A 17,768-nucleotide genomic window follows, 5' to 3' on the forward strand; every position below is an offset into this window, starting at 1 on the left:
TATAAAGTAGCCTCTGTAGCCAAAACTGCTTCGTGCTTTTCAGTGTGGTGAATTACTCTCCTGCATACTGCAGAACACATGCAGTATTTCCAGGGTTTACTACTGTTCAAAGTCTCAAATACAGTCCTTGGTTTTATTGACCCAATTAAAAAAAAATCATATTGGGCGCTGACATTTTGGAGCCCATGCTTGTGCTATCAAAGTGTCTACTGCTCAGGACCAGGAATATTACGTTTGGGTCTGGCAGGGGAAGAGTTACCCTGTTATCTCCGAGGTTGAGAAATATCAGAGAAGTCACACAAGTCTGAAACAGGAGATCGTTGCTTCAACCCAGAGTCTAACACAGAATATAGCCTTCCACCTCGGGAGAGCATTTTTTTCACATCCCTCTGATGCTACTTGGTGAGCAATCTGTTCCCAGCTTAAAAAAAAAAAAGGTAGCGGAGTCTCCAGAAATGCTCGCTCCAACAACAAAGAGTTGGAAAATGCTTTCAAAGGAGCCACAAATCCACCAGGCCAAAGCAGGGTGCCACAGATCTGGCAGGCGACACCGGAGGAACAGGTTCAGCAGGAAGCATTCAGCTTTGCCCTTCCTCCCCATGTCACCCCTTTGAAAACCAGGAATGAGCTGATTTACCTATCCAAACCTCAGGCACTGCTACAAAGTCCCTCTTCAGCACATGTACACGCAGGCGTGCATGCGCACCCCTTACCTTATTTAGCCATTTCAGCCCCGGTATCGTGTTAGAGTTGATTTGCTCTTCCAGCCAGGGGCGCATCCGCATCCTTTCAACAGGCATTGTCACCAGCCCGGGAAGGAGCTGCAGGGAACAAGGGACAAGGTTACTTGTTTTCCAGGCAGAACTCCCAGGCAGTTTCCCCATGTATGCACAGTAGAGACTTATTAAAGCTTTGCAGGCATCGAACAATTATAAATATAATAGTAACTCTGGATCTGTGCAGAAGCCTCCCCTAAGACGAACGGAGATCACAAAGTGTTCTCTATGGCAAAAAACACTCTTCTGGTACACCTGGATTAGGAAAACCTTCACCTGAAGAAGACACATGATATTGGCAAAAGCTTGTGTGCTGATACAGGCGGGACACCAGAGGCCGCAAAGAAAAATAATTACTTTCCTGAAGAGACCTCTTTTTGGCTCTCGTCCTGCATTTGCACAAGACCTTTTTTTGCCAAGGAAAAAAATGTAACCAAAAAAATCCACATGTGGGAGGCATCACTGTACTAGCTAAAACGATGCACCTGCTAACGAGAGTGCTTTCAAATGGCTGTTTCTGTCCCATAAACTTGACTAAAATTATGAAAAATACATTTTACATCATAGCAATTTATCAGACCACTTTGGTTCTGGCTGAGTAGTTTGACCCCCTCCCGCCAGCTTTCTCTGATCAACCCAGTCACTGATCTTTTAGCTGCTATTTTACATTTCGATACTGCTTAGCTGGGAAGTGAGTGCTTTACAGCCCCCTCAGCTGCACCACACCACATTATATTATTCAGTTAAGACTCAAACTGACTTCTTTTTTCTCTCTCTCCCTCTCTCTCTCTCTCTCTCACACACACACACACACGTGACCCAGATGCCACTTCCCTGTTTAGAGCTGTAAATTATTGACATAAGAGTCCAAAGTCTTGAACCCAAGGCAGAAAATTTTAAAAACATTAACCTATCTCAGGCACTGCTCTGAAAGTGCCAACTGGCACTAGATGCAGATTAAAGCAACGCATTAAACTCCTGTTAAGCAGCCTGCAACCCATCATTTCCATGTTCAAGTACTTGCATTTAGGCTGCTTCTTCTCCTCTCCCCCTCTGCACCAGGCTCAGCTCCTTCCTCTCTCCTTTGTTCTTCACATCTGTGTTCTCTGCATCATTCTTAACTTCTCTGCTCCGCTATTCTTGTCACCTTTGATCTTAAAAAAAAAAAAAAAAAGAGAAAAGAATGAGTAGGCCACGTATTTGAAAGCACACAGCAATGACACAAATGTAAATGGGTTCTTGCTTCCTATGGGAGTACAGGCATCAGCCAGACTAACAATTAGGCAGTACCAAGCCCACACCCAGCACAAGAGGAAGAAAAACGTTCAAAGTTTCCTCTCATTGCTCTGAGGACATGTATTTCCTGAAACTAATAAGGAATTAAAACCTGACTGCAACAATAAGGCTCTTTGATGTGTTCAGAGAATTTACCAGCAGCCATGCTCACACTAATCTCTTACCAAACATATTGGCATTTTATTTACTACTGTGTGGAGCTGGTCATTCGCGCTTCAGCCGCAGTCTTTTCCAGTGACTATGAATTTCTAAAATAGCTCTGAAAATGGTTGCAACTGCTCAGCTCCCTTTCAGATTCACGTCAGACACGAAGAAACAGCCAATCCCAGAACCTGACAGCGCCTGAGCCCTTGTGCAAACGCCCTCTCTGTTCAAGAGGGAAGCTGTTTTCCGGGCGAGGGTGACATGGGTGCATCTTTTTTGGCCCCTGGGATGGTGGCGAGCAGCTGGCCATGCCACTGCAGCCCCCTCTGCTTGGCACCAACGATTCCCATCCAGGCTGCAGAGCGTGTACGGGAGATCTGTACTATCTTCCCCCCACTACACGTTGGGTCAAAGCTGAAAAATGCAAATGGCAATGTACTAAAAACATGAGCAAATTTCGATTCATCTGCCAAGGAAGAAACAAGTAGATGCAACAATCATCATAGATGGATTTCTTTGTAAGATATCTTTAAGGATGCATGCACATTGAGACAATTCTTGGAAACATTGCATCATCTTCAGCATTCAGTACATGAGTGCTCCCATTTAGCAGTGGGACTCGTCTTGTCTTCTGGGTAATGAGCCCCTAAGACAAATTTCAAGCCCATCTGAATGAACAAATTAGACAGAAGGGAGAAAAGTCATCTTGAAAGCAGCAGCAATGAATCCCACTTGGGACAGGCAACGTGGAAGAAACAGAAGCTGCCTTTGTGCAAAAGCAATGCATTTCAGGAGACGAGAAAGCTGCCAACATCACTACTACAAGGAAGCTGGTCTTGTCCAAAACAGCACCGTCGAGCCAGTCAGTCTCTTCCCGCCCACGTCCCCAGGGGCTTCCCCAGCTGCTCTCCCGCAGATACTGGAGTGCTTATCTCCTTTTTGGCACCCTGGGACTCCTCTGGGATTAGCACCTCCAGCTGTCAGCACACACCTTCACATCCATCTTCCACACAAAGGCAAATCAATCCAAGGTAATCAGAAAAGAGGTTTGGCTTGCAAGAAGGGAGGAGTGGCTCCCAAGATCTGTTTACCTGAAAGTAAAACTAAACCTGGCTAAAAATAATCTGCAATGATGCCCAGCTGGAGGGAACGGTGGGCATCTTATGGGAGAACACCTTTCACATGGAGGCAAGCACAGTATGCTTCTGCTCATCAAAACACACCCCGTGCTCCTCTAAGAGCACATGCTGCAGAGAATAAAGCCCGATGCCTTCAGAAGACACCCCCAGACCTGTCTGCCTCAGGACAGCACTGACCACAACAGTGCTAAAATGCAGTGGGTTTTTTGGCAGTTGCATGCCAATGACATCCTTGTGATGAAAACACCAAGTCAACTCTACCGAGTAATTGCCTGTGGGAAATGAAGGTGCTACAGCTTCCCTCCAGAGCTGTCAAATGCATGATTTATTTCTACAGAAAGAAACATCAACTTCTGCAGTGCCTTAAAAGTAGCCTCTGTCTGTCCCTAAGCAGGGTTAAATAAGTGCACTTGGGAGTCTTATTTTGATGGCTCCAGGTGGGAGAACCTGAAGTCCATCCATCAGTGAGTAGGGGACAACTGCCTTCTGCCATTAAGAGTCATTCAAGTTTGTAAAGACCTTTGAAATTCTCCAAAATAGGCAGCAAAGGCATGTAAAGTTTCAGGGGCCATCACCTAATGTCAAGCCAGCTTCACCCTCCATCAGAATAAATTAATCATAAAGCAAACCTACAAAACCAGAAACTAAGGTGAGCCACACAAAACTGCAGGCCTGCCAAGTTCCTTTGCTCCAGCCTCTCTCCAGTGTACCCAGCAGAAAGGAAAAAGCAGGAACAGTCAATCCTAGTAAAGAGAACGAAACATCAATGTTTATAATCTGAAGCAGGCTGTGAAACTGGGAGCACCTATGCACCTATCTTCCATTCCTGGTCAATGTTAACACTGCACTTCCCCTGCACATTTACATGTAGAAGAAGCTATGTGCAGGCGTCTGTATTTTTTGCATCAGGACAACTGGGCTCCTACCAGTATTTTCAGAGCTGCCAAGGCATCCAGTTCCCACTTTCTTCACCACTACTGTGAACTCCTGAGCCGTGGGCACCCATCCGCTGCCCTAAGCAAACCTCTCCAGAAGCGCGGTTACCTTTGCCAGCCTGGACCTTCACACTCAGATTAACTGGAAGAAAAATGACTTAATGCCTGCCTTGGGTCACTTGGCACCATCTTCCTCTGCCTCAGAGAGACCATGGCTGGAGATGGCTGGGCTGGCAGGGGAGAGGAGCGGAGCGGGCTGGGACTGCAGGGGGAAGGAGCAGCTCCAGCTCCACCAGCAGCAAAGGAGCATCTCTCACTCCATCACCCCCACCCTTTGGACCCATCCCAACTCTGTCACATGCTAATGCTGCTCTTTGCATAGGCAGCTTTGTGAACAAGACCAGGGAACTTAGCAGGCTTACAAGCAATACCTCTTTCCATAAGGCTTTTTCTGTCTGTTTGAACCCGGATCATGGCTCTCATCCTGCTCAAAGACGTGCGTGACAGCACAACCGAGAAGGGAGGGCACTCTGGCATGGGAGTGGGAACGAGTGGCTGTGGAGGATAGGGTGGAACCCCTTAATCCAAAACCGCTAATGAAGCCCCTGTGCTTTTAAACCACAGCTTCAAAGTTGGACTCTACTGAACCCCAGCACCTCTTTGGGGAGAGCATGGGAAAATGCTTAACACTCCCAGAGACCCATGCTGGAGTCAAACTTTCTGGCATTACATCGAAAATAATTGTTTGTTTTTTCTTCTGGTTTAGCACTGTCCCATGGTGGGGGAAGGGAAGAATAATGGCCAAGAAACACAGTCAACTGCTAATGCAGATGGGACCCAAGAAAGCAGTTTTCCACCCTACAAGAAAAAGGGAGCTCATTTAGACATGGAAGTAGGGCTACCTGCCGGGAACTCATTTTATGAACGCTTGCCATTCTTAACAAGACACAGAACCTTCAAGAGCCACAATTTTTAACCATACCTCCTCCAAATGTATTAAGGCTGGTAGCTCCGTGAATATCATTCTCTTTTTTTGCTCCATTTTTATCACTTGCCTCTTTCTTAAAGGGAGCTGTAGTCAGGGGTGGTTGCCTTTTCAGTGGTGGGAGTTTAAATGTATCGACAGACATTAAGACATCAATAAAACTATTCCCAAACAGGCGCCAAGCGTGTGAGACACTAACCCCAACTCAACAGCATTTGCCTGGAAGGGGAGGCCACCGGGAGCCTGTGAGGAGCCAAGCCCCACACAAGAAGCATGGCCCACAGATGCACCGACACCACAGTTTATGGAGGAGTTATTCTGACCTTTCTCGAAGGTTTATTTACCGTACTATTTGTGCTAGTCCTGCAGTCAGTTCAGCCTTTTTTTTGCAACTAGATACCGCAAAAACATGGTGGAGGCTACCCCCCGACGAGCTATAAACTCTCCTAATCCTGCAGATGTGACTCAGAGGAAGAATGCTGCGGAGGGCAGACAGCACAGGACCTGCTGAAGCCAGGCCAGCATAACCCAGTTAGGAACACCGAGACCGGGGAGGCCAGTCATTAACACCACTCCTGCTACCACATGGCCCACTTGAAAATGAGCTTTCTACATGGGAATCACACCAGCAGCCTGGTGGGAAGCATGTGAGCCAACTTCCTAGGATAGACACGGCTGAAAGAAGAGTCACAACGGTGTAAGATTGGGAAGCACAGGTACAACAACGTTTTTAGGAGTAGCCACACAAAGGGCATTCAGCAGGTAGCTGTCACCACAGCATCCTTGAGATGCAATAAATCATACTGAATTTCAGCTCTGTACTACTTCGCAAGATGTATTTTTCTAAGATTGTTATGCAAGAGCCACTCGTCTTTAAAGAGACATTAGAAAAGACATAAGTGATGGTTGCAATCTATATATATGCATAAATATTTTCACTGCATAATGTTCAATAAAGAATTTCTAGTCCTCCCTACTCTCTGCTAAAACATTCTAGTAAGTCTGAGTTTTGTTTTTTCCCTGATGGAGATAACACTCCTGCCATACAGAAAGTGTAACCTTTGAGAATGAAGAGCTCTTCACTAGAATTATGGCAGCTGTAGACAGAAAGTGAAAGCAACAGCATGGCAGGCATTAAATCTGAGCAGTACGAGATGTTCTCTTCCCTTCAGTTTCACTCCCTCTGACAGCATCTGGATAATTGAAAAGGCACAAAGGTTATCCCAAAAACACAAGCTACTCTATATAATTTCTAGGGAAGTCAAAAAAAAGCAATCTGAAAAAGCAATTTTTCTTTCCCCATCACAAAGTATCCACTTAAAAGATTTGCCAGTATATGGAAATGCTATTAACGGTTGTGAGAAGGTAAGGCGGGATAAGATACTTTGAAGTGCATTCGTGAAGCAGGTCACAGCCTTTCTCCAGAGCTGTGAAAAAACAGCCATTCTCCAGAGGACTTGCGCAGAATATTGCGTGGTATCTATTTCTCTTTTCTCTGCAAATACAGAACTGACAGTATTTTTTTAAAAAAAGTTATCTTGTACCTGTACTTTGCTGATAATCTTTTAAAGTATTCCCTTTGTTTGCTAACACTGATGCAGTTCAGAAAAGCATCAATCACCCTGTGTGACCAAACAGATATGCTGAAATGAGACCATACACTAATTTTAGGATTCAGAGAACTGGGTTCTGTATTTGTCCCTGTGCCAAGACTGTTCCAGGATACAAGGAAACATGATCTTATTTTAAGGAACAGTACTTGGAGCAAAATTCTGTCCCTCGGTCACAGCTCGGACTCTGCCTTCATACAGGATTTTGCATATTTGACCACTCTTTTCAACTATTCCACAGTGGATGCCCATTTCAAAGTACATGTTTAACCATATGGACTCTAAGCAAAGCCCTGCTTGGAAGTCAAGCTAGTCAGAGGGATAAAGACTTTTCCTGGCTAAGAAAACCTGCTAGCCTCACCTGCTCAGAAATACTTCAGAAATGCGAGATTGACACTGAAACACAGACAACTGAACAGTACTTTACTCAGCTGCTCTGATTGCAGACACCTGAAATCCTCCTGCCCGCAGCCCGCAGGGAGACAGACCTCTGCCCGGTGCATTTCCCATCCGCCAGGAGGAGAAAGAGAATCTCGCCATTGATGCTACCGAAGCAGAATTAACATGCCTTCTTTCTGGTAACCCCATGTTATGCAAATATCCATATACTTTTTGGAACCAACATCAAAACACGTAATTAAAGTAGCATTAATAAATGAGGAAAAGTGGGCACTACCATTCTCAGAGGTGCAAGAGTTAAGGGTTCAAAATAAAATCCTGAAGCTCTTGGTGTTGAAAACCAGAGATACGAAGCAAGAAAACACATGAAACCCTATGGAAGACTTTCTGGATTCATGGATAGCTAGACAGCAAAACCTACCCTCTCCGGTCTTTTAAATGCATGTATTTATGGTGCCTCTTTTGTTCCCTAGGAATACTCCGACAGTGATGCCCTGTTGAACAGGGAAGGATGGGGGAAACACCACAGCTCTGCTGGCAGATTTGCCTATCACTAAGCTCCCCTTGCCTTTTGCTCCCTTAAAGCATACCCCATGGCCGACTGCTTCACAGCCCCAGCTCCCCTGTTGGCTATACTCCTGATCCACGTTGTAGCTACTGTAGGCAGTATTCTTCCTGCTGTTTACTGGCACTTTGGTGGCAGCAGCAAAGACACGGTAAGCATGCTACATCCTTCCTGTCCATCACCAAGAAAAATAATTCACCATGGGCAGGAAAGGTGGTATCTTATTTGCTCAGGTGCCTGCAGGAAGGAGGAGACTCCATCAAAACAGGTTGGAAAGCCAAGAACTGGAGAGCAGGCACAGGTCCTGGGCAGACTGGTGTAAGGTACAGCTTGGCCATTAGGAAGAATCTGCATGGGCAATCAATGACCAATATTTCACCTGCTTCCCTATGCTCCCAAACCAAACGTGGTAAGCCTACCACAGGACCATGGCTGGTAAGGGCAAAGCTCTGCGGGGTAGTGAAACACCTGGGAACCCAGGCTGCTGTGTGATGGATTCAAGCTAGCTACAGCTACCCAACTTCCCAAGCCCTTGCTTCGTAGGGGCCAGGTTGCACCCACCTTGGGCTGTAGGGAGGTGCAAGGTAGCTGGAGGAGGAGGGAAGCATTCAGCATGCTCTCCTCTTTTGCTGCTGTACCCAAGAAAGATACACAAAGGTAGAAGAGAGAAAAGCCCTTGTGTCCTCAAGGGACAGAGGGTGAAAAATACCCCAATCAACCCAACATTCCCTGCGAAAAAAGTAAAAACCGAAACAAAACAAAGGCAGCAAATACCTCAAATATGTATTGAAAACAGCATTACAAACTGCATGATAAACATGCCCAGGAAAATGTACAATGGGAACTCATACTGTATACAGAGTGTGTTTCATCAGCCCTATAGCATTTCTGTTCCACCCAAAGGGTGTTAACATGCCCTGGCTGGGATTCAGACATTACACATCAAAACAGACTCTTTCCTTTGGTTTCCATGCAAAGCTTATTCTCCCTCAGCAGCAAAGACGTGAGTTGTTATTTTGCAGTGATCTCAGGCATCATTAAAGGTAGCCCTCGGATTTGCAGACTAGAACCGCACTGAAGAAAAGCCATCTTATTTTAATACAACAGAACCAGAAGGCTGGTTTTTTGCTTCTGAACTTAGCCGTAATGAAACAACGCTTCAACCTCTCAATACCTACACTAAAATTTCCCTCGCACTGGCTCCTGTGTTGAACATTATCAGGACACTCAAACAACACGATGTTTGTGGATGAGCCCATTCGCTTCTCTGGCGTAGCCGTGACTTACATCAGTTGGGAACCTGGCCCAGGCTTCTAACAAATAGATTGTTAAAGATCATCACCGCTGTATCCTTGCCACGATAATCATCTGAACACACATCAATGTCTGCAAGTCTGGTGACAGTACAAAATGATTGCTTTACTTTCAGCTTTAAAGGAATACTTTGTTTCCTGGGGGTTTCTTTCATTTGTTTCACAGGTCTTGCCTGGAGCAAAGACCGGAGATGCCAGATTCTGGTGGCATCAGAATGACAAAGGGTCTATGCAAGTGATAGTCAACAGCATGTGATTACAGAAAACTCTCCCCCTGCCACCTCCTCCAGGAGTCTCAAAAGCAGCCATAACTTTTACCTGATTTATTTCCTTCTTAAGCTTTGTGTTACATCTGATGATTGATAAAGATTTGTCTTCAATATCTGGGAAGTCTGATTTCCCCCGAAAAGCTGCCTAGAAGAGAGGTGGTGACTTTCCAGTAATAAAGCTGTACTTCACTCAGACAAGTTTGGGAAGGGCTTGTTTACAACAAGAAAATTGCTGGCATGGTTGTCAGGGAATAATTAATTCCTTGCATTGGGGAGCAGTTATCCCCCAATAAATCAATTTTATTCCGGAATTAAGTGCTCACACATGAATCCACTCCCGAATACCCACACGTAATAGCTGCTGCTGCTTAGCTGTGTCAGCCAGTATCCACGGAAGCCAAACCCTGTGTGTTCTTGAAAGCTGTCAGGAAAACTCATCATTTGACACCTGATTCATGAAGAATTTTCCAGCCTGTGAAAACTAGAAGGCTATTAAGGCTCAAACAATTATCAAGAATCACTTCTTTTATCATACTGATGCAACTCAGCAGCATTTAAGTCTCTCCATGGCTATGTTAATGGCTATGTTAATGTCTCCATGGCTATGTCTTACGTGCTCTGTGACTAGGTTTACAGGAGACATCCCTAAAACTTTTAACAAGCACAGCATGTTTCCTACACGTGTCCCTCTGAAAGCAGTGGAAAATCACTCATGAAAGTACCTGCAAGATCAGGATCTTAAATTGTAAAAATACTTTTTAAAGCCTGGGCAGACTTTATCTCCACGTCCTGTCTAGCATTCTTCTGCCTAAGTACAGGGTCAGTGCTTTATAGGGTGCTATATATAAGAAAAGCAGCCATCATAAAAAAAAAGTCCTTAATCTCAATGTTCCCACACTGGAGGCTTGTGAGGCTCAGGCAGGATTGCAGAGAAGGCAATGACATTTTAGAGGCACTCAGAGAGGCAGAAAAATTATTCCAGATAGCTAACACTGAGAAATGCGTTCAAGGAAGAGTTTTCATGTTCACCAGCCATGACCTGCGCTTGATGCAATCCACCTTGCTCGGATTGGGCTTGTTTCTCACAGCTACCTTTGTTTGTGTAACATACTATTCTGCAACTCACAGCAAAAACTATTTGCACACTACACTAAAGTGCAATTTAATATTTGCTTAAAGCTTTCATTTTATTGTCTGGGCAAGGGCAGTTTCTACCACTGAAGTTAATAGCTAACCCACACCTACACTTTTGCTACCCGAACTTCTAATCGCTAGTGCAGCACCTAGAACCGAGAGCAAAAGACGTAACCTCTTTTTAACCTCACAGCGAGCACCAAAACCAGCCCTTTCAAGAAAGCAGTTTCTCCTTTACTTCCAACAGAAGGTATTAAAGAAAAGTATATGCTATTTCGGATTTGTAAAAAACACTCTCCAGTTTACTTAGATGCCTGCTTTACAGACAGACCACAGCAGGCACAGACTTGGGGGCTGGGATCCTCTGAATCATCCACACTGCGAGCTGGAAACATGTCTGTCACATGCACTTATTTACGGTTACAGAAATAGCACCATGAAAGAAGCAGATGTGTTGAGCACAAAAAATAAATTGAATTAGTTATTACAGAGATATTGCTTGACTCTGGAGAATTTAAGAGAGAAATGTCTTTCTTTTGTACATATGCTTTAAATGCTTGCACTTAAAGAGTGCTAAGTATTAAACGCTTAATACTGATGCTTGTTGAAATGGTATGATGTAATTCTCCTTTTTATAAAAATGCTACTCTTTCCACTGCCACAGAACATACAGGAACTTCTTAACTCATTTTCATGTTGAGATATGAATAGTTAAATAGGATCGGTTACAAAATGTGCTCTTAATTTAAAGTCTTTGTGTTGACCACAGACCAACAGCAATGAGACAGCCTCAATTTCTGATCTGCAGCAGCTATTTCTATCTTGGAAGTTTCCTAAAATACTACTGAGCTAGAGTGAGACCACTGAACTCATCTTCATTTCTCATCTAAGCTGGATAAATATTATTAAACTAAACAAAGCTAGTCTTCATCAGCTTCCCTCATCAATCTCAAATCTCCAGAACGGTTTTGGCATCCAAAGAATTTAGTTTTGATATGCTCAAATGCAATGTTTGCAAATGTGTGAGAATTAGACCTCTGGAATTGAAATCTTTCATTTCACCCTATCACAGCTTCAGCAGCGCAGCAATCGTCCAAGCTTCTCCTCAACACCCAGGCTTTTTGTTGATATAGCCCAGGAGCACGCGTCTCTATGTGTGAGAAGGATATTCATTTGAGCTTCCACGGCCACCCAGTGTTTGGCCATCTTTTGACTAATTCAGCAGCTAGTTCTCAAGGTCAAAAAGGACCTTCTAGCTGCTGACTGATCTGTGGAAATGGAGTGAAACCATTCCCAGTCATTTCACGTCATCAGCAAAGCTGATATCAGGTAACATCTTCTGGTTACTGTTGATCTGACCCAGATCTAAGTGGACGATCCCAAAGGTGAGGGGCAAAAAAACCCCACCACATATTTTATATCTGATCCTATTGGCAATTCACATCTCAACATGAATAAATTTCAAGTGCACCTACCAGCCAAATTACTCGCTTTCATCACACTGGATGTCATCGCCTCCACCGTACTTTCTGTACGCATTTGCCACCGCATTTCACAACGTTACTTCCATGACTGAAGAAGACGCAGCTTCCCGTACTGCAGGGCCGTCACCCAGACCCCTGGGTGGGAAAAGCGGTAGCTGGACAAACCAGGGAGAGCAACTCCTACTCCCTGCTGTGTAGTCTGCTAAAGGAGTGCTGTCATGCAGAAGTCAAATTTACCAAGAGATGAAACAAATAATAAAACTGAAATAATTTTTTAAGTTCAGCTCTCGTGCTTCTTTACTCTGTGTTTATTCTTTCATTTTTGCCAGCTGGGAAATGAAAACCAATGGAGTCGGTTTCACTTTTGTTTATATTTGGTTTCAATTTTATCCTCAAGTTTTGCTTTCAACTTCTTTATGTAACACCGTTGGGATTTGAGATCCTGCAAGAAAGCTTTCAGTAATTTTAAAATATTTGTCTCCTATCCCACCTTTTTTCTTACTGTGGAATTATTTTTATTTTAGATAAACTTTGTAAGATGCTGTCACAATTTTGGAATGCTTGGGGGGGGGGGGGATTGTTTCATTTTTACAAATTTATATGCCACATCCAATTAAATTCAGTAGTTTAGTATTTTCCACCAGATTAATCTCTCAGTTGCATATAAAGCACATTTACATGATTCAACAAAACACCTTAAAAGAGTAGCCAGCACACCAAAGGCACAAAAGCCCACATCACGCACGAAATGCATGTTATATATATGCATGAAATGCACAGAGACCTAAATTTACTGCTACATGAACTTACTAAGGAATTAAGGCATTATCTTGCTTAGACAAAGCTGTAAAAGGTTTGCACGTAATGCTGTCAAGCAATGTCCAATACCAATAGAAGTACTACAGTACAGACTTCGTTTTCTGTGCGCTCATCAAGCCCAAGTCACATATATCCCTCCACACACATCAAAAAGCAGAACTTAACCACACTTTCAGACTTTCTTAAAACAAACAGTAAGCAATGCTTCCTTCTTTTGTGCAATATCAATGTTAAGCATGTAAGTCTGTAAATGAAAAAGTATTTAAAGTAATTTTACAGCAAAAGGGAAATGGTTAGAGAACATCCACTGTCACGTGCAGTTCAAACTGAAGTACAAATGTAAACACTTTTGCTTTTGCTGCAGCTTAACTCCATTCCTAACACCAGAGATGCTGGGAGCTACAAACCAAACCTGTAAAGGTTAGCTGAAAAACTATCAAACCGTAATCTGCTCTACTCTGTAAGGTGCAAGAATATGGAAATTATTACTTCCAAGCTTACCTTGAAAGCTAGCAACCTATATAGCAACAACTGAATGTTAAAATAATTTAAAGTTAGAATTTAGTTCTGTACCTTGGGTGAAACAACATGCCACATGCAGGCGGATTTGCTCCTGGATGCCTGTGTCCAAGCTGCAACAAGATAAAACATCTGCCTTGTACTAAAGACTGCTGTACATTTGTTGCAATCTGCCCCCAGGCAAACAAAGGGGTCAGAAGATTTCCAATATACACAAAGCCGCGCTTGCAGTATATTACGCATTAAGAAAGCAAACATTACTTCACTGCTTACCACTTCTTTCTTTTCTCCCTAGCTCATTCAAAAAACCAGTAAATTTTCATCAGCTTCCAAGAAACTGAAAACATATCCGGCACTAACCGGAAGAGCAAGTTTTAAAACTGTTTTACACACTATCAATAAGAAACAAGTGCTGTACAATGTATTAATTATGCTATATACAAAACATCTAATTTTATATTTTTATATATATGTAGATATGTATATGTGCATATATATATATATATGCAGACATTAAACTCTTAACTGTTAGCATGCATTCCCTTCCACTAATTGTTAATAACTGTTAATTGCTGATTCCAGTTTTTCTTACTGGCTATTTTGATCTGTTTTAATCTTAACACAAAGAGTTCACACATAGTCAATACAAGGAAGAACCTTCATACGGTTCCAACAAAACTTCTGAAATAAAGAACGGGAAATTATTTAATTACACTGAATGATTTTTTCCATAATGTTACTCATACCTGAGGAATATGCAACTTAATAAATCTGTTCCTCTTGTTCACTGTACCCAGAATCTTTTTGGCTTGCTTATTTGTTGTTCTGCTTTTGCACTTGTGATCTCAAAGGACAAACCAGAAAATGTTTTACACTAATCACAGTTTATAGCACCGTAAGCTGTAATAAGACTTCCGTAAACACTACCTTATGGTTTATGCCCTCAATATCACAATCATTGTAGGCCTTTGAAGAATTGAGTTTCAAAAGGGCAATCGTCACAAACGAGTCACAGAGTCAAGTAAGAGTAACACGTGATCAGTTTTACTTCTTTACCTACAAATGGACCATCACTTTCAATAGAAGATCCACAAAATGTAAGTTGAGGTTCTAACCCTGCAAACATCAGAGGAGTTTTGCTGGGGTACCACTCCTATGCAATGTTAAATGCATACAGGATGCACTTAACCTGACTGTAACTTGTGTCAGGTTAGCAAGTCCAGGGCTAACAAGCACAGATTAAACAGGGTCATCACAGAAACATTTTTTTGCTGGAAGTTTCGTAAGATCTTATGCCACAAGATTCACATAACAAAGGGCAACACATGGTCTTGCTTCTCTGTTACCTGCAAATGGACCATAGGTTATGCTTCTCAGCGGAGAAGGTTTCTATTTGCAGTTTTCAGAAGTAGTTCTTGATCGGCATGTGCGGTAATTCTTTGTGAGCAGTCAGTGCCCAAAATTTGATATTGAACTGTTCTGACTCTTAAGTTGCACAGCAAGTTTCTCTCCCACAGACTGCCTAATCACTTGTGAACCCATGTAAACCCCTGACATACAGGCAGTGGCCATGAGCATCACAGTTTATGGACTGCAGGACAAACACCTGTTGTTTGGAAGCTGCCTCCCAATTGTTTTATTTGGGTCGCATTTATCTGTACTGTTACCTATTCACTTTCTTCGTGACACTAATAATTTTAAAGAACATCCCTGCATCCTCTTCAGTCACTTCTTTTCCAAGCTACTTACTCTTTCAACAAAAGTTGTTTCACACCCTTGATTGTCTTTCATGCCGTTCTCTGTAGCTCATCAACTTTCACTACATTCTTTTTGAGCTGCAGGAACAAAAATTGTTAACGCCTTTCAGGATAGGGGAGCAGTAGGGATTTATAGTGGAATGACAGTGTTTTCTATTTCTTTTTTTACTCCTTCCTAATAATTCCTAACCTGCCTTCTCCTCTCTTAGCCACTTCCGGGCACAGGACTTATTTTTTCATAGCGTTATCTGTGTTGTATGATCTTTTCCTGAGTAAAAAGTCAGTTAAAACTTCATCCTCATGTACAGAAAGTTAAGATTCCATTCCCTTCCATGTGCATTACACTTACATTGGTCTATACTGAATTTCATTTGCAAACTTAGAGCTGGAATTTCAATATGAGATCCTTCTGGAGTCTTTGCGGTTCAGCCTTCAGGATTTTACTGCTCCGAATGAGTTAATAAAACCAGCAGACTTGTCACACCACCACCTATCCCTTCCTCCATCCGTTGAACGGCATAGACCCTGGGCAGACTCTGCGTGGGGGCAACCGACAACCTCGTTTCATTGAGCAAACCGACCGTGACCATACGACCCGGAGCAATCTGATCCCACTTTGAAACTGGCCCTGCTTTAAGAAAGACTGTACGAACCAGACCGCAACAACAGCTCAGCAATGCCTTTAGAGAACTCCAGAAGACTCCTGACTTACAACTCTTCCTCAATAAAAGCCAGGCCTATTCTTTGTCAATGTATCACATTTATACCCGTGTTCACTAATCCCATTCACTAATCCCTGGCAAACGAGCAAGCAAAAACGACCACCCTGGAGTTCTCAGTCTCCCCAGAAACCTTGAAAAACTGACAACTCATTTGTCACCTTCTATTCCTGGAGCACCAAGGCAGGCCTACGCAACAAGTTACACACAACAGGCAACGTATCAGCAATTTCATATTTTAAGTTCCTTCAAAACTCATGAACAAGTATCATCTCCTGCCATCTACTTCATCCTTCTCCTCAACGGTTCATTCTGATACCCTCTCTTACAGACACTTGATTTTGGGAGAAATCCTCCAACGTGCTCACTCCTTAAAAAAAGCCTCTAGCAAGGGAATCTCCTTAAACCCTTCCTCAGTGAAGCAAGGCTCAAAGAATTTCTTTCACTCTTCTGCTGTGACTTTATCTTCCTTGGGCACTCCTTTTACGCATGGATCACTTATCAGCAGGCTTCCTGCTTTTGATGCATTTGAAAGAGGATTTACTAATTGTTTTCATGCCTTTAGCAACTTGTTCCGTGACTCTTTTTGGCCTACCTTATTGTGTTTAACACAGCCTTTATGTTCTTTTCCACCTTTCCCATTTGGAGACAAAGCTTTAACTTTTTCAAAGATGTCTTTTTGCTTCTACTGAGCTCCTTTACTTTGCTTGTCAGCCTACTCAACTTTTTTGGTGTTTCTGACAGATGCCATGCAATTGCTTTGAGCCTTTTCTTCAGTGTCTCTGAAGAATTACATGCCGCCTGCAAGTATTTTTCACTTTGGCTGCTTCTCACCATTTTATTCATGGTTTTCCTTGTTTTATGAATATTTACTTTGGAAAATTAAAGACTGCCACAACAGCTCTTGGCTTTACTGCTCCTGAAGCAACACCGAGTCTAAGTACATTATGATCACTGTCACGTCATAGCTGGCTGGCATTTTTAATGTAAAATTCTAAACTTAATTCTTGCTGGCCAGGACCTTGTCCAGAGTTGCTACCCACAGAGCACCCTTACAAGCTACACCTAGAAAGCAGCTTTTTTTGGCATCTAAAAAGTTAGTATACAGGCAAATTTCATGTTGGAGCGTGACATAATCTAAGTGGGGGCAACTGAAGCCTCCCATTATCACATTTCCTACTTTTGTAGCTTTTCTACCCTCCCTTAATATATGACAGTCGTTGTCAACATCTTGGTTGGGCAGACAGCCATATAGCCCTCATCTCTACTCCTCCTATTTAGGCCTGGAACATCAATTCATAAGATCCCGTGTTACTTCCCGTAACAGTTATTTGCTCTTTACCCAAAAGTATCCCACTTCATACATGTGCAAGCTACTCTCTCCTCTCTATGCCATCGGTCACTACAATATCTGAGCTTCCACAAAGTTTCTCATACTCCAAGTATTATACCATGGAGATGGTTTAATACCAGCTTTAATACCATGGGGATGATGATCCCCTCCAAGAGAGTATGTGTCTTGGCAAACTTTACGTTCTTTTTCACCTGTCAGCTTTTCCCCACTGTTTTGTTTTAAAACTTACAATTTTATATATAAATTATATATCTAAATAAATATATGTTTTCATTTAAGGCAAACATAGCCTGGATGGAAACTTATTTACATAAAGTCCATTTTTCTAATGTAGACCCTTTTTATTCAAAAAATACTTCCAGTTCCTCTTGAATCCTAGCTCCTTTTTTCTGCATCATTTTCTCAACTGTGCATTAAGATTCTGCCTCTCTCTAACTCCACCTGGTCCCACGTATCAGAGTAAAGACCTCCACGCAATGCAGACTGGGGTCTCTAACCCCCTTCCTAACAGGCTGTACGTTACTTCTCAAACATCTTAGCTACCCCTTTCC

The 17,768-nt window shown here is 42.9% G+C and overlaps 1 protein-coding gene across 11 annotated transcripts in view; it reads right to left on the reverse strand.

The window, feature by feature from the left end:
* Positions 1-17,768, reverse strand: part of IRF2 (interferon regulatory factor 2) — a 44,451-nt gene that overhangs the window by 24,214 nt on the left and 2,469 nt on the right. For 2 of the 11 annotated variants that reach the window (XM_082316225.1, XM_082316219.1), the window contains exons 2-3: positions 1,797-1,930; positions 714-821 (exon numbers count right to left, since the gene is read on the reverse strand). In XM_082316225.1, coding sequence (XP_082172351.1) covers positions 714-821; positions 1,797-1,802 — 114 coding nt within the window. In that variant the 5' untranslated portion in view covers positions 1,803-1,930. Of the gene's footprint in view, positions 1-713; positions 822-1,796; positions 1,931-12,040; positions 12,263-13,441; positions 13,501-14,733; positions 15,223-17,768 lie in introns of all 11 variants that reach the window. The other 9 variants (XM_082316224.1, XM_082316226.1, XM_082316223.1 and 6 more) reach the window with 9 other exon arrangements.

Source organism: Platalea leucorodia, assembly GCF_965183815.1.
Source record: "Platalea leucorodia genome assembly, chromosome: 6".
NCBI classification, from domain to species: Eukaryota; Metazoa; Chordata; class Aves; order Pelecaniformes; family Threskiornithidae; genus Platalea; species Platalea leucorodia.